A 22556-nucleotide genomic window follows, 5' to 3' on the forward strand; every position below is an offset into this window, starting at 1 on the left:
AGGTGGCACAGGTGGCATGGTGTGGGCAGCATGGTGGCACAGTGGTTAGCACTGCTGCCTCGCAGCGCCAGGGATCCGGGTCCGATTCCCGGCTTGGGTCACTGTGCGGAATCTGCATGTTTTCTCCGTGTCTGCATGGGTTTCCTCCGGGTGCTCCGGTTTCCTCCCACATGCTGGTTAGATGCATTGACCATGCTAAATTCTCCCTCAATGTACCCAAATAGATGCTGGAGTGTGGCGACTAGGGGATTTTCACAGTAACTCCTTTGCAGCATTAATGTAAGCCTATTTGTGACACTACAAACTTTAAAATTTCATTTCCCTCCTAACTACCAAGTGCCTTTGTGCTTCTGGTTTCTGAATTCTCTCCCCATTTAGAAAGGGAAAGGTTTCTCCCTATCTTCAAGTTTTTAGGTGTCCAGATCACCAACAACCTGTCCTGGTCCCCCCATGCCGACACTATAGTTAAGAAAGCCCACCTACTTTCTCAGAAGACTAAGGAAATTTGGCATGTCAGCTACGACTCTCACCAACTTTTACAGATACACCATAGAAAGGATTCTTTCTGGTTGTATCACAGCTTGGTATGGCTCCTGCTCTGCCCAAGACCGCAAGAAACTACAAAAGTTCTGAATGTAGCCCAATCCATCACGCAAACCAGCCTCCCATCCATTGAGCCTGTCTACACTTCCCGCTGCCTCGGCAAAACAGTCAGCATAATTAAGGACCCCACGCACTCCGGACATTCTCTCTTCCACCTTCTTCGGTCGTGAAAAAGATACAAAAGTCTGAGGTCACCTACCAACCGACTCGAGAACAGCTTCTTCCCTGCTGCTGTCAGACTTTTGAATGGATTTACCTAGTTTTAAGTTGATCTTTCTCTACACCCTAGCTGTGACTAACACTACATTCTGCACTCTCTCTCCTCTATGAACGGTATGCTTTGTCTGTATAGCGTGCAAGAAACAATACTTTTCACTGTATACCAATACATGTGACAATAATAAATCAAATCAAATCAGAATCTATGTCCCTCATAATTTTGTTCCACTCAAATCATCTCCACTGCCCAATTTGGCAAGATCTCCAGACCAGTGATCACATCCAGACTGTTTTATGAATCACAGTTTCTGTTTTATTGAGTTACATTTTTTTGCAAGGATCGCAAAATACAGCTTTTTCTTGTTTTATTCTTTTAAAAATAAAAACAGCTGCCCCACGAATTATTTCTTTTTGATTCTGGACATGTTGTTGCTGTGTCAGTGACTGTCAGGATGGCGTTGGGACTGCGGCATTCTCTGAAGCTCAGAGGAAGGAAGCTCAGAAGAATGAAAAGAACGCAACTGAGGAGAGTTCCTATCCAGACGGGGCCGGTTTCCTCTTTGATCTGTGTTTATATCTGCTCCCTTTGGCTCTGCGTTGTTTCCATCTCCGGAGGGTTCTGGCTGCTCCATCATTGAATATAGTTAGGGCTGGTGTGGACAGATCATTGGTTTCTCCGGGAATTAAGGAATATAGGGAGCGGGGAGGGGTGGAAAATAACATTGAAGCCCAAGACGAACCATTTAATGCATGGCGGAGTAGGCTCGATGGGCCGAATGGTCTACTCCTGCTCCTGTTTCTTGATTTTGATTTATTACTGTCACGTGTATTAGTATACAGTGAAAAGTATTGTTTCTTGTGCGCTATACAGACAGAGCATACCGTTCATAGAGAAGGAAAGGAGAGAGTGCAGAATGTAGTGTTACAGTCATAGCTAGGGTGTAGAGAAAGATCTACCTAATACGAGGTCTGTTGGCAGCAGGGAAGAAGCTGTTCTTGAGTCGGTTGGTGCGTGTCCTCAGACTTTTGTATCTTCTTCCCAATGGAAGAAGGTGGAAGAGAGAATGTCCGGGGTGCATGGGGTCCTTAATTAAGCTGGTGGCTTTTTGCGTTCAATGGTGGCACTTTCATATCTCAATTAATGTTCCCAGCTTCTCCATTCTCATCGCACAAACCTCTGATCAAAAATTTCATGTTGTAAGCTCTGGATCAATTATATCCCAATCTTCAACCCGAAAGACCACACTTGGTCTTGATGCTCCAGGTACAAAGCTGTCACAGGTTGAAGAGTAGACTATGAAGAGGGGCTACTTGAGTGAGGTACTGGAGAGAGATCACTGTGGATCACTGGGATTTGCTTATGAGGAGGAGTTCAGTAGGTTGGGCCTGTACTCACTAGAGTTTAGAAGAATGGGAGGTGACCTTATTGAGACATACTGGATTCTCAGGGGGCTTGATAGGGTAGATGTTTCCCCTCGTGGGAGAATCTAGGACCAGAGGGCATAGTCTCAGAGTAAGGGGCACCCATTTAAAATAGAGATGAGGAGGAATTTCTTCTCTCAGAGTTTAAGTTTGTTTATTAGTGTCACAAGTAGGCTTACATTAACATTGCAATGAAGTTACTGTGAAAATTCCCTTGTCGCCGCACTCTGGCGCCCGTTTGGGTACACTGAGGGAGAATTTAGCATGGCCAATGCACCCAACCAGTATGTCTTCCAGACTGTGGGAGGAAACTGGAACACCCGGAGGAAACCCACGCAGACACGGGGAGAACGTACAAACTCCACACAGATAGTGACCCAAAATGGGAATCGAACCCAGGTCCCTGGCACTATGAGAGCGATGCTAATCACTGTGCCACCATGCCACCCCAGGGTAATGAATCTGTGGAATTCTTTACCACAGAGGGCTGTAGAGGCTGCATCATTGAGGATGTTCAAGGCTGAGATAGACAGACCTTTAATCCATAAGGGGAATCGAGGGTTATGGGTATAAAGTGGGAAAGTAGTGTTGAGGATTATATCAAATCAGTCATAATCTCACTGAATGGCAGAGCAGACTCGATGGGCCAAATGGCCTACTTCTGCTTCTACATCTTATGGTCTTCGGAAACCAGACTGACAGCTCCGTCAATACAACATTAGTCAACACCTCCAGGAGCAGTTGAGCAGAACATTTGGACTATGAATGGTTTCAGCCAGAGAAGAGGACGCCAAGTGCTATATGAATGCAAGTACCTCTTTCTTGTTGTGAGGGAAGAAGCTTTTTGTGTTCATCTCCAGCTGAAGTTCCATCGTGCAATAAACTGCCTCCATTTTACTGAGCAGAATTCAACAAAATAATAACAACATGTCATCGACCACTCCCGGGACTCCAGCACAGAAGTATTCAAAGACAAGACTGACGTCACAGTGCAGTACTGAGGGAGTGCTGCACTGTCAGAGGGTCAGTACTGAGGGAGTGCTGCACTATCAGAGGGTCAGTACTGAGGGAGTGCCACACTGTCAGAAGGTCAGTACTGAGGCAGTGCAGCACTGTCACAGGGTCAGTACTGAGGGAGTGCTGCACTATTGGAGGGTGTGTGCTGAGGGAGTGCTGCACTGTCAGAGGGTCAGTGCTGAGGGAGTGTTGCACTGTTGGAGGATGTGTGCTGAGGGAGTGCTGCACTGTTGGAGGGTGTGTGCTGAGGGAGTGCTGCACTGTCAGAGATGTCATCCTTTGGATGAGACATTAAACTGAGGTTCTAGCTTCTGTTCGGGTGGATGTAAAAGATGCCATGGGACTATTTCTAAGAAAGACAGGGGAGATATCCCTGGTGTCTTGGCCAACATTCATCCCTCAATGAACAACAGAAAAAAACAGATTGTCTGGTCATTATGACATTGCAATTTGTGAGAACCTGCCCTGTGCGCATTGGCTGCCGTGTATCCCACATTACAGCAGTGACTACATTTTCATAAGTATTTAATTGTTTGTAAAGTGCTTTGAGACATCCACTGGGTGTGAAAAGCAATATGTAAATGGAGCTTAAATACAAGAGGTTGTTAGGGGCGGCACCGTGGCACAGTGGTTAGCACGGCTGCCTCACAGCGCCAGGGACCCAGGTTCAATTCCGGCCTTGGGTCACTGTTTGTGTGGAGTTTGCACATTCTCCCCGTGTCTGCGTGGGTTTCCTCCGGGTGCTCCGGTTTCCTCCCACACTCCAAAAATGTGCGGGTTAGGTTGATTAGCCATGTTAAATTGACCCTAGTTTCAGGGGGTTAGCAGGGTAAATGAGGGTCACGGGAATGAGGCTTGGATGGGATTGTGGTTGGTACAGACTCCTTCTGTACTGTATGTTAGGTGGATTAACCATGCTAAATTGCACCTGTGTCCAAAATGTAGGTTGGGGAGGATTAGTGGGGTAAATACATTGGGTTATGGGGATAGGATCTGGGTGGGATCCTCTTTCGCAGAGTCGGCGCACACTCAATGGGCCGAATGGCCTCCTTCTGCACTGTAGGGATCCTATGTCATGAAGGCCCCGCCTTCTCAAACTTGCCCCTCACCTGAGGTGTGGTGACCCTCAGGTTAAATCACCAGCAGTCAGCTCTGCCCCCTCAAAGCAGAGAGAGCAGCCCACGGTCATCTGGGACTGTGGCGACTTTTCTAATTGCAAACTTTCTTTTTTAACTTTTCCTGTGAACGAGGGAACAGCTTTTGTTCATCTTGCAGACACGGTTCCATCAGGTGATTAAACCCCCTTGGGTTTAATGGAATGGGATTTGACAGAATAATTACATAGGAAGCTTGAATTTGGGATAAACTGGACGCTGTCCCATCGCCAGCACAAGCAAATAACATCAGACGTATGTCCACTTTATAACTTATTCTTTGCGGTAAACATTTAAAGAAGCTCAAATTATAGCTTCCACTGAGGGATGCCAATTAACACTTAGATAGGAACTAGTGAAAATAATATGGGAGTGTGTTTGGATTTTGTACAGCAGAGATTGCCTTGTTGAATGTACAGTGAAGTAATGCCTCACAGCTAACCCCCTTGTCTTGTTTCTATTAGTTTGCAGACTGCGGCCGAGCGTAGACATGTTTTATAAAGAGCACTGGAACATTCTGGTTGTTGCTGGGCGCACGATAGGATTGTTATACCAGTTGGTTATCAAAACACACAGACATAAGGATAGATTTAGTATTAAATGTTGCGGAGCTCAGCCTGGGTTGGTTCATTCACTGCCCAGTTGTTGTACTGAAATGGACAGCTGGGCTCCGATCTCCAAACTGCTGAGTGAGGTTAATGCAACTGGTGTGGCAGTTGAAGGGTGGCACGGTGGCACAGTGGTTAGCACTGCTGCCTCACAGCGCCAGGGACCCAGGTTCAATTCCGGCCTTGGGTCACTGTCTGTGCGGAGTCTGCACATTCTTCCCGTGTCTGCGTGGGTTTCCCCCGGGCGCTCCGGTTTCCTCCAAAGATGTGCAGGTTAGGTTGGTTGGCCATGCTCAATTGACCCTGGGTTTTGGGGGGACTAGCAGGGTAAATTTGTGGGGTTACGGGGATAGGGTGGGATTGTGGTCGGTGCAGGCTTGATGGGCAGAATGGCCTCCTTCTGTACTGTAGGGATTCTAAGAAAGAAATAAAGTTTTTTATGGAATACCTTTCAATACCTGTGCAAACTCCACACAGACAGTGACCCAAGGCCGGAATTGAACCTGGGTCCCTGGCACTGTGAGGCAGTTGTTTAAAATTGTGCTCGCTGCAGCAGTGTCAGGGCACTGCTGTGGTTTTGGGGCATTGATACTGTGAGGGACAGTGCTGCTGGTGTTGGGGCACTATTAGTATATTGGGACAGAGTTGCGGAGTTGGGACTTCCTCCTCCCTCCCTTCCCCTCCCCCCCTCCCCCTCCACCCCCCTTTCCCCCTCACCCCCTTTCCCCCTCACCCCTTTCCCTCCACCACCCTTTCCCTCACACCCTTCCCCCTCACCCCCTTCCCCCTCCCCCCTCCCCTTTTCCCCCCTCCCCCCTTCCCCCTCTCCACCCCCCTTTCGCCCTTTCCCCCTCCCCCCCCTTCCCCCTCCCCTCCCTTCCCTCCCCCCCCTCCCCCCTTTCCCCTCACCCCCCTTTCCCCCTCACCCCCTTTCCCCCTCACCCCCTTTCCCCCTCACACCCCTTTCCCCCTCACACCCCTTTCCCCCTCACCCCCTTCCCCCTCCCCCTTCCCCCTCCCCCCTCCCCTTTTCCCCCTCCCCCCTTCCCCCTCACCCCCCTTTCGCCCTTTCCCCCTCCCCCCCCTTCCCCCTCCCCTCCCTTCCCCCTCCCCCTTCCCACTCCCCCTCCCCCCCTCCCCCCCTTTCCCCCTCCCCCCCTTTCCCCCTCCCCCCCTTTCCCCCTCCCCCCTTTCCCCCTCCCCCCTTTCCCCCTCCCCCCCTTTCCCCCTCCCCCCCTTTCCCCCTCCCCCCCTTTCCCCTCCTCCCTTTCCCCTCCCCCCCTTTCCCCTCCCCCCCTTTCCCCCTCCCCCCCTTCCCCCTCCCCCCCTTCCCCTCCCCCCCCTTCCCCTCCCCCCCTTTCCCCCTCCCCCCCTTTCCCCCTCCCCCCTTTCCCCCTCCCCCCTTTCCCCCTCACCCCCCTTTCCCCCTCACCCCCCTTTCCCCCTCACCCCCCTTTCCCCCTTCCCCCTCACCCCCTCTCCTCCCTTCCCCTCCCCGTTCCATCCCCTCCCCCTCTCCCTTCCCACACCTGTGATTCCAGAATTCATATCAACATAGAATCCATATAGTGCAGAAGGAAGCCATTCGGCCCATTGAGTCTGCACCGACCACAATCCCACCCAGGCCCTGCCCTCATAACCCCATATATTTACCCCGCTAATCCCTTTAACGTACGTATCCCGGGACACTAAGGGGCAATTTATCATGGCCAATGTAGCCAACCCGTTCATCTTTGGACTGTGGGAGGGTGGAATCACAAAACACAGGAGGAGGCCATTCGGCCCATTGTATGTGTGCCAGTTCTTTGAAAGAGCTATCCAATTGTTGCCACTCCCCTGGTCTTTCCTCTGGCGGGGGGGGGGGGGGGGGGTGGTGGGTGATGGGTGATGGTTGGGAGGAGGGGTGCGTGGTGGGGGACAGAGGGAGGGGTGCATGGGGTGGGGGTTGGGGGAGGAGCGGGGGTAGTGGTTGGGGAGGGGGAGTGTGTGGGGGGGAGGGGGATGGGGGGAAGGGTGCATGGGGGGGGAGATGGGCAGGAGGGGTGCGTGGGGGGGGAGGGGGATAGGGGGAAGGGTGCATGGGGGGGTTGATGAGCGGGAGGGGTGCGTGGGGGGGAGGGGGTTAGGGGGAAGGGTGCATGGGGGGGGGAGATGAGCGGGAGGGGTGCGTGGGGGGGAGGGGGATAGGGGGAAGGGTGCATGGGGGGGGGAGATGGGCGGGAGGGGTGCGTGGGGGGGTTGATGAGCGGGAGTGGTGCGTGGGGGGGATGTGGAGGATGGGAAGGTTTACCTTTCCAATAGTCTATTTGAAAGTTACTATTGAATCTGTTTCCGCCACCCATCCAGGGTCGGTATTCCAGATCAGAATGTAAACAGTTGTATCTCTCGCCTCGTGTGTTTTCCTTCTCTCGCAGTGAGGAATATAAGAAAGTTTATCCCAAACGAGACCTGAAGGCGTTTTCCGTGCGTCCATTGCTGGTGTTCCCCACGCACTACACTGGAGATCCCGACTGGCTGAGTGACACAGAAACCTCCACCATCTGGGATGACGACTCGGTGAAGACGGACTGGAGTGGCTCTCAGAAAACACTGAAGGACTCGCAGACGGGGGCCACGCGCCAGTCCCTCGGCTCGGCCACGAGGGAGGAGCTCTAATCCACAGCAGGTCAGTGTCGGGCGAGGTCAAAGGGGAAACCTGAACTCCTTTCCGCGTGGGGTCGCCCAGGCCTCCGGGAGGGGGAGGGGAGGGAATGATCTCCGGCCTCTGGGAATTAGTGATTCGTCTCGCGAAAATGTTCAAAATAAATCGGATGTTTCTTCATTTCTTCCCCGGGTGGCACAGTGGTCAGCACTGCTGCCTCACAGCGCCAGGGACCCGGGTTCGATTCCCAGCTCGGGTCACTGTCTGTGTGGAGTTTGCACGTTCTCCCCGTGTCTGCGTGGGTTTCCTCCGGGTGCTCCGATTTCCTCCCACAGTCCAAAGATGTGCGGGTTAGGTGGATTGGCCGTATAAATTGCCGCAAGGGCAATTTACCCTGCTAATCCCCCTGACACTAGGGTTAATTTAGCACGGCCAATCCACCTAACCCCCACATCTTTGGATTGTAAGAGGAAACCGGAGCACCCGGAGGAAACCCGCGCAGACATGGGGAGAATGTGCAAACTCCACACAAACAGTGACCTGAGGCCGGAATTGAACCTGGGTCCCAGGCGCTGTGAGGCAGCAGTGCTAACCACTGTGCCACCATGCCACCCAAGCCAAAGGTCAACGGACCTTTGCATGATCTGTGTTCGGCGCGCTATGATTCCTGTGGTGGGCGGGACAGGAAAGTTAAAAAGTTAAAGTTTATTTATTAGTCACAAGTAAGGCTTTACACTGCAGCTAAGTTACTGTGAAATTCCTCTAGTCGCCACACTCCGGCGCCTGTTCGGGTCAATGCACCTAACCAGCACGACTTTCAGACTGTGGGAGGAAACCGGAGCACCCGGAGGAAACCCACGCAGACACGGGGAGAACGTGCAAACTCCACACAGACAGTGACCCAAGCCGGGAATCGAACCCGGGTCCCTGGCGCTGTGAGGCAGTGATGCTAACCACTGTGCCACCGCTTCCATTCCGCTTCCAGGGTCGCCATGGGCCAAGCTGGCAAAATCGCTGTCTCGTTACCTCAGGGCCACCTTAGCTCGAATGTCTGTTGTCATTTTGAAAGCATGACGTACACCCCATGCTTCTCAAGTCAAATTAAACAAACAGTTCCAGTAAGTACAGAGATGGATATCTATTCTCAGAGAGCAAGTTGCTAAGCTGTACTATTCTCGGCCATAATGAGGGTGTCACAGCTGTAATCAGGAACCATAACAAGCCTGCCTTATCCGGCCGCACATCTGTCAAGAAGCCGATATCCAGTATTGCCGGGAAGCTCCTGGCTGGAGCCCAGCTCTTTGCATCATCCCAATCTCTCTGGTAGTCTGTATGTAAATACCCAGCATCCTCACCAGTGGACAACGCAAAACATGCACTGGGTGCTGCTGGGTGAAACCACACCAACCTATGAAAGAAACATAGTAACCAGAAGCAGGAGTAGGCCATTCGGCCCTTCGAGCCTGCTCCGCCATTCATTTTGATCAAAGCTGATCATCAAGTTGATCCCCCCCCCCTTCCCCCCATATCCATTGATCCCTTCAGCCCCAAGAACTACCTCTAATTTCTTCTTGAAATCACACAACGTTTTGGCCTCAACTACTTTCTATGGTAGTGAATTCCACACATTCACCACCCTCTGGGTGAAGAAATTTCTCCTCACCTCAGTTCTAAAAGGTTTACCCCTTATCCTCAAACTATGAGCCCTAATTCTGGACTCCCCCACCATCGAGAACATTCTTTCTGAATCTACCCTGTCCAACCCTGTTAGAATTTTATCAGATTCTATGAGATCCCCTCTCACTCTTCTAAACTCCAGTGAATATAATCCTAACCGACTTAGTCTCTCCTCATATGACAGACCTGCCATCCCCGGAATCAGCCTTCGCTGCACTCCCTCTATAGCAAGGACATCCTTCCTCAGATAAGGACACCAAAACTGCACACAATACTCCAGGTGTGGCCTCACCCATGGCCTGTACAATTGCAGCAAAACATCCCTATCCCTATCCTCAAATCCTCTCGCTCTGAAGGTCAACATACCGTTTGCCTTCTTTACTTGCCTGCAGTACCTGCGAAAGGAAGATTTCCATTTAGATAGCGCCTTTCACAACTACCAGATGTCTTGAAGCACTATGCTTTTCAAGTGCAGTCACTGTTATTATGTAGGAAAGGCGGCAACTAAGTTGCGCACAGCAAGATCCCATAGACAGCAATGTGAAAATGAGCAGATAATCTGCTTTTTGCGATGTTAATTGAGGGAATAATATTAGCCAGGACAACAATGATAACCAAGCCCCACTCCCCACCCCCACTCTTGAAACAGCGCCGTGGCATCTTTTATATCCACCTGAGAAGCAGCTGGAGCCTTGGTTTAATCATGTTTCATTCAAAAGACAGCACCTACGACTGTGCGGCACTCCCTTAGTGCTGTGCTGGAATCTCAGACTTTTGTTTTTGCGCTGGAATGGGACTTGAACCTGGAATCGTTTGACTCGGAGGCAGGAGTGCTGCCAATTGAATCGTGGCTGCCAGGTGTTTTTCACGTGTCAGTGCAAACTCAATGGGCCGAAGGGCCTCTTCTGTACTATCTAAAGCTATGATTTCTCTTTAATTTTAAAGACAAACTATTTTATTTCCTCAGTTTTCAGGAAGTGAGTTTTCTGGCACAGGGTAACGATTTGGACAGGCGGAACTGTCGAAGCTTGAATGAAGATTGCCCAGCTGCAGTGTTGCGAACTTTACTCACAGCTCATCGGTTGGACAAAGGCCGCACGGCTAAAGCGACGACCCCTGACGATGAGCAAAAACTGTTCGAACCCCTTTCAGCACTTGACAGGTGTGAAAAGTGTTACCCGGTGCCAAAACGGCACGCCAAGCACAGTCCTTTCAGCATAACCTTGGATAATCGGCCAGCTCGCCAGCACAGGAAAGAAAATTGTGTGTGGAGATAGTTCCTTCAAGACCTTTGAACCACATGAGCCTAGATTTCCAACCTGTCCCCCCCCCCCCGCCTCCCTGCACCAGCCACCAACTTGCCCCCCCCACCCCACCTTCCCCCACAACCCATCCCCGATCCACCAATGTCTCACAAGACAGTAGGGAAAAGGATGACTTTGAACAGGTCTCCCTCCAGTACAGAATCTCCGGTGGGCGTTCCGTCATCCCCACAACCCTGTTGCCCTGAGGGGTTATCACCAACAGGCAGCGTAGACAGGGCGGCGGTTCTGGTGCCGAGATGGAGCAGGGAAAGAGGGAAGGTAATGTGCCTCAAAGTCAAGCACACCACAATGGGCTGAATGGCCTCTAGCTGAGGTGTATCATGCTATGAAATTGAGCCATACTCGCACATCAAACGGGCAACAAAAAACATTGACGCAAAGGGGGTACCTGTAGTGAAAGTTGCAGAATGGTACTGGAGAACGTTCCTCTTGAATAAATGTAGTCATTCTTCATTGCCGGGGAGAGCCTTGTGCCTACAGCTGTCTCCCACTAAGGAACTGAGCCCTACAGACCGGTGTGGGCAGGGGGGGGAGGGGGTGTGGGTGTGCCCAGGTGTGATTGCTAGTCTGTATTGAGTTTGTTGATCACAGCTACCTTGGTGAGGCTGGCAGTGTTACACCAGGCTGCAGTGGAGGCTCGAAGCAATAGAGGAGAAAAAGAATATTTGGGATACGGGCCAAACGCGGGCAATTGGGATTAGTTTAGGAGTTTAAAAAAAAGGGGCGGCACGGACAAGTTGGGCCGAAGGGTCTGTTTCCATGCTGTAAACCTCTATGACTGAATACAGCCAGCCTGGCCCCCTCTCCCCAGAGCACTCCTGATCAGAGAGCCAGTGATTTCCTGGTTGTGTGGAGCAGCGGGTGAGATTGAGGCCCCTTCTACACCTTGAATTGCCCACACTTCCCAGCCTATTTTTTTTACATATTCTTGGTTTGTGAGCATTAATTGTCCATCCCTCAGGAATGGCTGGTGTAATAAGTCTGCGAAGGCTGAAGTCCCTTCATTAAAATCCCTTTATTTACAATTCCAACAGCAGTACACAGAGTGTTATCAGTCAGCAGTCCACTTTCGGGAGTGCCAGAGAAACGGACACTCCCGGTTTAGTACAAGGCCCATCAATTGGGTCCTTAATCAGGGAGTTCAGACTCCAATAGGCCAACCTCAATGGCCTGATTGAAGTCATTATAGCTGGCTAGGCCAGTTTAGAGGGCAGCTGAGAGTCTGCCACATTGCTGTAGATCTGCAGTCACATGTAGGCCAGACCAGGTAAGGATGGCGGATTTCCTCCACTGAACAGCATTAGTGAAACAGGTGACAATCCATTAGTTTTATGATTATTAATGAGACTAGCTTTATATTCCAGGGGTGGCAGGGTGGCACAGTGGTCAGCACTGCTGCCCTCACAGCGCCAGGGACCTGGGTTCAATTCCGGCCTTGCGTCACTGTCTGTATGGAGTTTGCACGTTCTCCCAGTGTCTGCGTGGGTTTCCTCCGGGTGCCCCGGTTTCCTCCCACACTCCAAAGATGTGTAAGTTAGGGGAATTAGCTATGCTAAATTGCCCCTTAGCATCTGAAAGATGTGCAGGTTAAATTGATTGATCAATGTTGGGGGGGTATAGGGCAGGGGAGTGGGCCTAGATAGAGTGCTCTTTCGGAGGGTCGGTGCAGACTCAATAGGCTGAATGGCCTTCTTCTGCACTGCACTGTAGGGATTCTATGTATTAGTTGAATTGAAATTCCTCAGCTGCCTTGGTGGAATTGGAACTGTCGGATTGGTGACCCATTACCACTGTGTGGTCTTGTGGTGCAGTGGCAGTGTCCTTACCTCTGGACAGAAGCTCTGGGTTCGAGTCCAACACCGGGACTTGTTGGCCACAGAAGGAAAGTTCAAAATGGTTCAACTGGCTGATAATCAGCTCAGGAATTCTCCCACCCACTTCCCCACTATTCCCCAAAGGGACTGTGTGTGTGAAGATACAGGAAAAGAAACTGTATTACTGTTCCTCCTTGTTAGATGGGGGTGAAATTGGTCTATTGCTGCAGTGCAACACAAGCTTATAATGAACCAGTCACCCAGTTTACACCCTTGATTGATTTTATTGTCCATTGCCTTCAATGTCTCAGGATCAGAGCGATCATGATCCCAACCCCAGCGGAAGTTTGACTGTCAGTATTAGGAATAAAATAGAATGAAAAAAGAGGACATGCATTATATTTAGATTGGTGTCATTTAACCCCTGTTGAATGGGTCCAGGGTCCTGGGGATGAGGAGCTTAAAAATTGTTAGGATAATTTGTTAGATGGAATCCTTACAGTGCAGAAGGAGGCCATTTGGCCCATCCAGTCTGCACCGACCACAATCCCACCCAGTCCCTATCCCCATAACCCCATGCATTTACCCTAACTAGTCCCCCTGACACCAAGGGGCAATTTAGCATGGCCAGTCCACCTAACCTGCACATTTTTGGACTTTGGGAGGAAACCGGAGCACCCGGAGGAAATCCACGCAGACACGGGGAGAACGTGCAAACTCCACACAGACAGTGACCCAAGCCGGGAATCGAACCCGGGTCCCTTGCGCTGTGAGGCAGCAGTGATAGCCACTGTGCCACCGTGCCACCAAAACAATGTTACATTATTGTTACAAAGCAATAGTGCCCATATTTCATTTACAGAGATAAATAGAAATATTTCACTAACCAAGGAAAGACTCACAGTTCCTAAACGATGGGTCCTTCCAACAGAACCTGCCAAATCCTCAGGTTTTTTCATGTCCTTGCCATCTCCTGTTCTAAACCCAATCACCTTTGTTCAAATTAGATGATGTTTGCTCTCCTCTCGATAAGTCCCAGGGGTTTAAAGGGGTGGGCTGCAAGCCTGTTTTAGGAAGAGGCAGCTGTGGAGGGTAGGTAATAATAAGTGGTCAAGAAAAAGAATTAAATCTGAAACATTAATTCACTTTAACCTTGAAGGTACAACATGGAGGCGGCGCAGTGGTTAGCACTGCAGCCTTACAGCACCAGGGACCCGGGTTCGATTCCCGGCTTGGGTCACTGTCTGTGTGGAGTCTGCACATTCTCCCCGTGTCTGTGTGGGTTTCCTCTGGGTGCTCCAGTTTCTTCCCAAGGACCAAAAAAAGGGGTGCTGGTTAGGTGCATTGGCCATGCTAAATTCTCCCTCAGTGTACCCGAACAGGCGCCGGAGTCATGGCGACTAAGGGATTTTCACAGTAACTTCATTGCAGTGTTAATGTAAGCCGACTTAAAGGACGGGTGGAGGTGGCAGAGAGGGTGCTGGTTAACGCAAGGCAAATTCAAGACTCATGTCGGGAAGCTCGCCTTTGTGCGGAGTGGAGAAATGCACGGAATGGAATCTGGGAAAAGGTGGTCAAAACCCTTGGAATCATTTAAGGAAATGGCGGCTGGTGCTAAGTTGGGAACAGGGCTTGAGGCCTGTAGGGCCTTACAGGTGGAGTGAATTGGAACGGCCTCCCTCCTCCGTGTCTAACACCCACTTCCTGCTCTCATTTTCCAACCGTGCCCTCTGGAACCGCAATCACCTGGTAGACGTTCGCCTTGCTCCTGTGCGCCCTGGTACAGAGCCCTTGCTATCCAGTGCGCACATCGGAAGAAGCTGATATTTCCATCAATACGTGGACAGGCGGTCATCAGCTGCGACCCACACGCTCTGGAGGGCAAGGATCCTGCACCGAGAGCAGTGAAGCAGAAATGCGACCCTTCCATTCAAAGTGCTTAAGGGGAAGTTCAGAGACGGTACTGCTATGGAGATATATAGGAGCACTCAGTTTTCTATTGGAGTTTCAGGTGTGTGTATGTACGGACTTTCGTCATAAATCTGCGGAAATGTCTGATGTGCATGTGAAGCATTTCTTTGCGATTGGCTTGGTGTCACACTGTGGGGTAATATTTCCTTCCCCACACTTTACTGTGTTCAGCTGGTCTGAGTTTGAAAAAAAAATCTTGGAAACTAAATAATTCTGTGCGTCTTATTTATTCATTTCTTCCTCAGTCCTTCCCCTGTTTCTTGGTTCGTGTTGCATTTTATTCCCCAAGTCGATTAAGTCAACCAGCTGAGTAATTTCCGTGTGTGGGTAATTAATATTTCTGGTATTGTACTGTAGGGATTCCATGGTACTGAACCATACTGACCTAAAAACAATTTGCATTTATGGAGCGCTTGTATCAGAGTGAAATCATAGAATCATACCATCCCTTCAGTGCAGAAGGAGGCCATTCGGCCCATCGAGTCTGTACTGATCACAATCCCACCCAGGCCCTATTCCCGTAACCCTCATTTACCCTGCTAATCCCCCTGACATTAGGGTCAATATAGCATAGCCGATCAACCTAACCCGCACATCTTTGGACTGCGGGAGGAAACTGGAGCCCCCGGAGGAAACCCACGCAGACACGGGGAGAATGTGCAAACTCCACACAGACAGTGACCCAAGCCAGGAATCGAACCCAGGCGCTGTGAGGCAGCAGTGCTAACCCACTGTGCCACCGTGCCGCCAATATCCCAGGTGCGTTATCAGATGCAAACCTTGACACCGAACTGAAGCTGACGGCGGGGCAGGTGACCAAAAGCTCGATGAAAAAATCTTGCTGCCATTCACGCCGGTGGTAAGTTACTGTTCTGCCGATGACGCACCCCCACCATGGGTTTCCTGGCATTGAGCGGTGCGTTTAATGGGAATCCCCATTGGCAAGGGCGGACCCGTAAGATCCTGTCACCGCCTCTCGCCGTGGAGAGGGAGAGAAAAGGCTTCCATTTCTGTGAGGATTTTCATGACTCCAAAATGTCCAAGAATAATCCCTCAAAGGACTTGCTGAAAGTATTGAAAGGGTGATGAGGAAGGTAAAGAGAGATCTCGAAATAAAACATATGTGTGGAGGATATTTTTAAAATTTGTTCATGGGATGTGGGCATCACTGGCTGGGCCAGAATTTGTTTCCCATCCCTAACTACCCTTGAACTGAATGTCTCGCTCGGCCACTTCAGAGGGCAGTGGGATCTGGAGTCACATGTAGGCCAGACCAGGTAAGGACGGCAGATTTCCTTCCCCAAAGGACATTTGTGAACCAGGTGGGTTTTTAACAACAATTGACAATGGTTTCATGGTCATCAGTAGACTTTTAATTCCAGGTTCAATTCCACTTTCAACATCTACCGTGGTGAGATTTGAACCCAGGTCTCTCAGTGACGATACCACTACACCATTGCTACCCTTAAAGATAAACAATCTATGGACCAGATGGGCTGAATGGCCTCTGTGCTGTAAACTCTATGCAATTCTATACATGCTTAGCCTTTCAAAGTATTTATTTATTAGTGTCACAAGTAGGCCTACATTAACACTGCAATGAAGCTACTGTGAAAATCCGCTAGTCGCCACACTCTGGCGCCTGTTCGGATGCACTGAGGGAGAATTTAGCATAGCCAATGCGCCTAATCAGTACATCTTCAGACTGTGGGAGGAAACCGGAGCACCCGGAGGAAACCCACGCAGACATGGGGAGAACATGCAGACTCTGCACAGACAATGACCCAAGCCGGGAATTGAACCCAGGTCCCTGGCGCTGTGAGGCAGCAGTGCTAACCACTGTGCCGCCCCCTAATGTGAAACTGAAGTATGGTTCAATTTAACAATTCAGAGATGGGGGTGGGATTTTCCGGCCACACTTGCCTGAAAACCGGAGATTCCTGCCCAACTTCAATGGACCTATACATGGTCCGGACGCCCGCCCGCTAGAATTCCAGTGGCGGGCAGGATGGGAGAATTCCGGCCCGGGTAAAGGGAAAGAGAAAGGACTTCATTTAAGAATGGACACCCAAATTATTTCCATATTAAACTCAGCTTCCTGAAAAATAGAATATTTTAAATGGCGGAATCTGGAGAAATTACCATTATTCGAATGGGCTCCAGATGTTTCTGAAATATAAATTAATAGCAAGACTCTGGATTCTAAAACACAAACTGGGTCAGGTGAGAAGTGCAGAAAGCATGGGACAAATTAGGTGGCATTTTCAAAAAGCCAACCCAGGTAGGATGGGCTGAATGGCCTCCCTTATGCTGTATCGTTCTGTTATTCTACATGTCCATTATTTCCACAAAAGTTAGTGAGTTCATTTTTCACACAACAAAGTGAACATTAGAATGCAATCTTTGTCTTTCTGGTTCTGGCTTCACAAAACAAAATGTTTGAGGTTGTTGTCCTCCCTAAAAAGATGTCTCGTGTTGGGATTTCACCCCAGGAAACATTCAGGAGAGATGCTAAGGAAAGTTGAGATGTTACCCAGCAACAAGCTGGGACGCTGGTCAATTGTAGAACCACACAAAGGATGGACAAGCTCCGTAGATGATGGGGAACTGAATCTGGATATGTAAAGTTTTTTTTTAAAGTTTATTAGTCACAAGTAAGACTTACATTAACATTGCAATGAAGTTAGTGAAATTCTCCTAGTTGCCACACTCCGGCGTCTGTTTGGGTCAACGCACCTAACCAGCACATCTTTCGGACTGTGGGAAGAAACCGGAGCACTCGGAGGAAACCCACGCAGACATGGGGAGAATGTGCAAACTCCACACAGTCACCTGAGGCTAGAATTGAACCTGGATCCCCTGGGCATTATGAGGCAGCAGTGCTAACCCCTGTGCCACCCTCATGCCACAGGAATGGGCAATACAGTTTGGCACTTTCCTGATGTGAGTGTCTTAGTTCCACACTGGGCATTGCCTACTCAGACCAGCGATAGCTGCAGCCAACTGTACCAACGTGCCGGCTGCGCTAGGATGGGTGCTTGCTGTCCAGCGCAGGCATGATGGGCCGAATGGCACCTTTCTATGCTGTAAAATTCAATGACTCTGGAGAGGGCATGTTACCAGCTTGGACTTCGAGTGGCCTGTAGCATATTACCAGCACACTTAAAGGGGTAAAACAGTAATTGGTTATTCAGGCACCTCATGAAGGAGTGTAAAACACTCCTGAAAATACATATCTTTATAAACATTGTCTACTCTTAACAAATGAACACAAAAAACCCAACCACACCTATACCATTCCATTGTATCTGCAGCTGGAGGGAATGTCACACTTTGCACCAAGCCTGCTGCACAAGGCACGTGCTGACAGTGTGATGACCACGCCCCTCGCTCCCCGTCTCGCCCCCTGGGCCAGGCCACGCCCCTCGTTCCCCGCCACGCCCCCTGGGCCAGGCCGCGCCCCTCTCCCCCGGCCGCGCACCACCCCATTCCACGCCCCCTGCCTCGGGTCACACCACTCGCGCCCGGCCACGCCTCCTCTCCTGGCCACGCCCCCTCCGCGCGCATGCCCCCCGGGATAATCCGGTTGCTAGGGAGGCGGCGGCTCCTAGCAACAGGCCGGTGTCGGCGAGCAGAGCGGCACCAGCGGCAGAGGGGGGCTGAGGGGGGAAGCAAAGCCAACATGCCGCCCAAGAAGAAAGGCTGGGGCCCGTCCGAGGACAAGCCTGAGCCGCTGACCGCCGTGGAGCGGGAGCTGTTCGTCATCCAGATCAAAGACCTGGAGGGCAAGGTGGCCAGGTGGGTGTGGGGGAGCTGTCTGTCCCAGGAGACTGTCTGCCTGCCTGCCCCCAGGAGACTGTCTGCCTGCCTGCCCCCAGGAGACTGTCTGTCTGCCCCCGCAGACTGTCTGTCTGCCCCCGCAGACTGTCTGTCTGCCCCCGCAGACTGTCTGTCTGCCCCCGCAGACTGTCTGTCTGCCCCACTGTACTGTTTAGTCTGGACCAGGAGACTGACTGCCCCACTGCACAGACTGTCAGCCCCAGTGCATGGACTATCTGCCTCAGGAGATGGCCTGACTTGTCCATAGGATGGTCTGTCTGCCCCAGCGTACTGTCTAGTCTGGACCTGGAGATTGACTGTCTGCCGCAGGGAGCAGTCCGTCTGCCCCAGGGGATGGTCTGTCAGCCCCAATGCACACTTTCTCTGCCCCAGTGCCCGTTCTTTGCCCCAGTGGACAGAGCACTGATGAATCTTAGAAATCTTAGAAACCCTACAGCACAGAGAGAGGCCATTCGGCCCATCGAGTCTGCACCGACCACAATCCCACCCAGGCCCTATCCCCATATCCCTACATATTTACCCATTAATCCCTCTAACCTACACATCCCAGGACACTAAGGGTCAATTTTAGCATGGCCAATCAACCTAACCCGCACATCTTTGGACTGTGGGAGGAAACCGAGCACCCGGAGGAAACCCACGCAGACACGAGGAGAATGTGCAAACTCCACACAGACAGTGACCCGAGCCGGGAATCGAACCCAGGTCCCTGGAGCTGTGAAGCTGCAGTACTAACCACTGTGCCACCCCAACCACTGTGCCACCGTGCCGCCCCTACTGAGGCTAGCTTTATAGTCTAGATTTTATGAATTGAATTCAAATTCTACCATCTGCCAGGGAGTGAGTTGAACTCATGTCCACAGAGCATTAGCCTGGGTCTCTGGGTCACTCGCCCAGTGACATTGGGCACTGTCGCTCCCGAAAGTGGACATGGGGGCTGCAGTAAAAATGCAGTAAAAATCTACAACACTCCCTTCACTCACTATCCCCCTTTACTCAGTATCCTCGCCTCCCACTCTCCGGCCTCTCCCATTGCTCATATTATTGGCATCTCCTCCACAAGGTAACCCCATCACAACCCACCTCCGCCCCCCCACCCCCCACATGGTACTCAGCCTCCCCCATTCCTCCCCACAGTGTTTGTAACTCCCCAAATCCATGCCCATTTTTACTGCAGCCCCCATGTCCACTTTCGGGAGCGACAGTGCCCAATGTCACTGGGCGAGTGACCCAGAGACCCAGGCTAATGGTCTGTGGACATGAGTTCAACTCACTCCCTGGCAGATGGTAGAATTTGAATTCAATTCATAAAATCTAGACTATAAAGCTAGCCTCAGTAATAATGACCATGACCATGCAAAAAACCATCTGGTTCACTAATGTTCTTCAGGGGAGGAAAGCTGCTGTCCTTATCCAGTGTGGGCATACATGTGACTCCAGGCCCACAGTAATATGGTTGACTCTTAATGCTTCTCTGAAATGACATAGAAAGGTAGTGAGTTGTATTTAAGAAGAGGGCTCACCACCACTTTCACAAGGGGCAGCACAGTGGTGATTAGCACTGCTGCCTCTCAGCGCCAGGGACCCGGATTCGATTCCGGCCTTGGGTGACTGTGTGGAGTTTGAACGTTTTCCCCGTGTCTGCATGGGTTTCCCCCGGGTGCTCCGGTTTCCTCCCACAGTTTGACAGATGTGCAGGTTATGTGGGTTGGCCGTGCTAAATTGCCCCTTAGTGTCCCAAAATGCATAGGTTAAATGGATTAGCCACGGTGAATGTATGGGGTTAGGGCAGAGGACAGGGCCTGATTAAGACATTCTGTCAGAGGGTCAGTGCAGACTTGATGGGCCGAATGGCCTCCTTCTGCACTGTACGGATTCTAAGATTCTATGCCAAGGGATGGCCAATCGGTACTGACCTTGTTAGCGATGCTTGCATCTCATAGAGTCATAGAATCCTACAGTGCAGAAGGAGGCCATTTGGCCCATCGAGTCTGCACCGACCATAATCCCACCCAGGCCCTATCCCCATGCATTTATCCTGCTAATCCCCCTGACAGTAAGGGGCAATTTTAAAACTTTAAAAACTTTGAAACTTTTAAAACTTAGAATTTAAAGACTTATAGATGGCATCCTGAGGACGACAAAGGTAGACTGTCCCTTTTTGACCAGCATGCAGCCCATGTCTGCACTGTCACCTGCTAATGCCTCTTGCACTGTCAGCCGGCTGGGTGGGATGCACTAGCCTGGTTCTGTTCTTATTTGTCCACTCATTACAGAGAATTGCCTCTTCTCACTCCCTTCAATTAAATATCGGAAAGAAAGGTGTGATTGCCATCGTTTCCCGTCACAAAGCTCATTCCATGCAGGCCCAATTTTAATCCCCCCTTCAGATACCTAAACCCTGAACTCCCTTCCAAAACCACTCTACCTGCCTTCCTCCCAAAAGACATTCCTTAAAAACTACCTCTTAGACTAAGTTTTGGGTCATCTGCCCATATATCTTCTTATGTAGCGTGTTGCTGAAATATTTTATAATGCTCTGGGGAATTAGAATGTTTAATTACATTAAAGATGTTTTCTAAATACAGTTTGTTATTTACAGTAAAAGTACAAATATGTTTTATAAGGAAGTAATGCAGCAAGTGTAACACAATACTGAATGTATTATTAGAAAGTAGTAAATAGCAACACTTCAACAACTATACCTCAGTGTATATGGAAAACATTGAGTCAAATTATAAATATGTATTACATTGTAAAGGACAAACGGAAATAATGCGAGGATTGCACATTACAATAAGATGGCACGGTGGCAAAATGGTTAGCACTGTTGCCTCACGGCGCCATGGACCCAGGTTCAATTCTGGCCTTGGTGTCACTGTCTGTGTGGAGTTTGCACGTTCTCCCCATGTCTGCGTGGGCTTCCTTCAGGGGCTCCGGTTTCCTCCCACAGTCCGAAAGACGTGCTGGTTAGGTTGATTTGGTCATGCTAAATTGCCCCTTAGTGTACGTGGGGTTACGAGGATAGTGCCTGGGTGGGATTGTGGTCGGTGCAGGCTCGATGGGCTGAATGGCCTCCTGCACTGCAGGGATTGTATCATCTTCTTTTCCAAGCGTTACTTTGTGTACAGAATATGTTATAGCATGCTTGTTAGTAATTGCAGCGAAAATAGAATCATTGTACTGTATCAGGAATGTATCACAGCAAAATTATGTTGTGTCATAAACCATAACAGTTTTCATTTGTGAAATGCCTTTAACGCAGGAAAATGTTGCACACAGGTTTAAGGGGTAAGAAAGGTTGCTAGGACAGGGGAGATGTTAGGAAGGATGAGCGAAAGCTTGGTCAAAGAGATCAAAGTGGGTCATGAAGGAAGTGGCATTAGGAAACCCACGCAGACACGGGGAGAACTGTGCAGATTCCGCACAGACAGTGACCCAAGCCGTGAATCGAACCCGGGTCCCAAAGGTTAAGGGGCTGTGTGTAAGAGAAGAGAGTGAGAGGAACAGTGTGCAGGTTTGCATTGCTGGTTGAAAGAGATGGGAAGGAGCGAGGCCACGCAGGGATGGATCACTGCTTTAAATTTAACGTTGGCATAATATTACCCAGAACAATATTGGCACTTGGTGGAGCTGAACCTTGTGTGAGATAGCACACAGACAGCAGAGGTTTGAGTCCGCTGAAGGTAGAGAATGGAAACTTGCCCTGAAAAGCATTGGGTTGGTCCAGTCTGAGAGCGACAAAAGCCTGGATGGGGTGAAGTAAGATGGAGGGGGTTGTGTTACTGAGAATGTGGCAGAGAATTTGGAATTGGAAACTTGCCTGGAGTTTGAATAGAATTTCTAGATGTTACCTGTAATGCTTCCTAATGCCAATTTCCTGCTGTCATTTAATAAAGAACAAAGCACAGGAACAGGCCCTTCGGCCCTCCAAGCCCATGCTGCCCTAACTAAACTTTAAAAATAACCTTCTACCCTTACTCGGTCCAAATCCCTCTATTCATGTACCCATATGGATGCCTCTTAAATGTTGCTAATGTGCCTGCATCCACTACCTCCTCTGACCGCGTTCCAGGCACCCATCACTCCCTATATGAAAAATTGCCCCACCCCCCCCCCGCCGCACATTTCCCTTAAACTCTCTCCCTCTCACCTTGAACCTGTGCCCCCTTGTCTGAGCTCAGTGGTTACTGGAGCAAAGTACAAGTGTCCAATGGAACAGTGCCTTTGTATAAACCTAGATAAAGGAAGAAGGGGGATTGAAG

At 50.3% G+C, this 22556-nt stretch overlaps 3 protein-coding genes across 4 annotated transcripts in view; 2 read left to right on the forward strand and 1 right to left on the reverse strand.

The window, feature by feature from the left end:
• The window catches only part of cercam (cerebral endothelial cell adhesion molecule), a 112127-nt gene extending 97477 nt beyond the window's left edge, over positions 1 to 14650 (forward strand). Inside the window, exons 12-13 of one of the 2 annotated variants that reach the window (XM_078226291.1) lie at positions 7438 to 7688; positions 10309 to 14650. In XM_078226291.1, the coding sequence (XP_078082417.1) occupies positions 7438 to 7678 (241 nt within the window). In that variant the 3' untranslated portion in view covers positions 7679 to 7688; positions 10309 to 14650. The remainder of the gene's footprint in view (positions 1 to 7437; positions 7689 to 10308) is intronic. The other variant, XM_078226292.1, reaches the window with a different exon arrangement.
• Positions 1 to 22556, reverse strand: part of LOC144502412 (ral guanine nucleotide dissociation stimulator-like) — a 301219-nt gene that overhangs the window by 91628 nt on the left and 187035 nt on the right. The window lies entirely within an intron of this gene.
• Positions 18032 to 22556, forward strand: part of cfap157 (cilia and flagella associated protein 157) — a 36862-nt gene continuing 32337 nt past the window's right edge. Inside the window, exon 1 of the mRNA XM_078226295.1 lies at positions 18032 to 18249. Within this exon, the coding sequence (XP_078082421.1) occupies positions 18134 to 18249 (116 nt within the window). The 5' untranslated portion in view covers positions 18032 to 18133. The remainder of the gene's footprint in view (positions 18250 to 22556) is intronic.

This window comes from Mustelus asterias, chromosome 13, assembly GCF_964213995.1.
Source record: "Mustelus asterias chromosome 13, sMusAst1.hap1.1, whole genome shotgun sequence".
Lineage (NCBI taxonomy): Eukaryota > Metazoa > Chordata > Chondrichthyes > Carcharhiniformes > Triakidae > Mustelus > Mustelus asterias.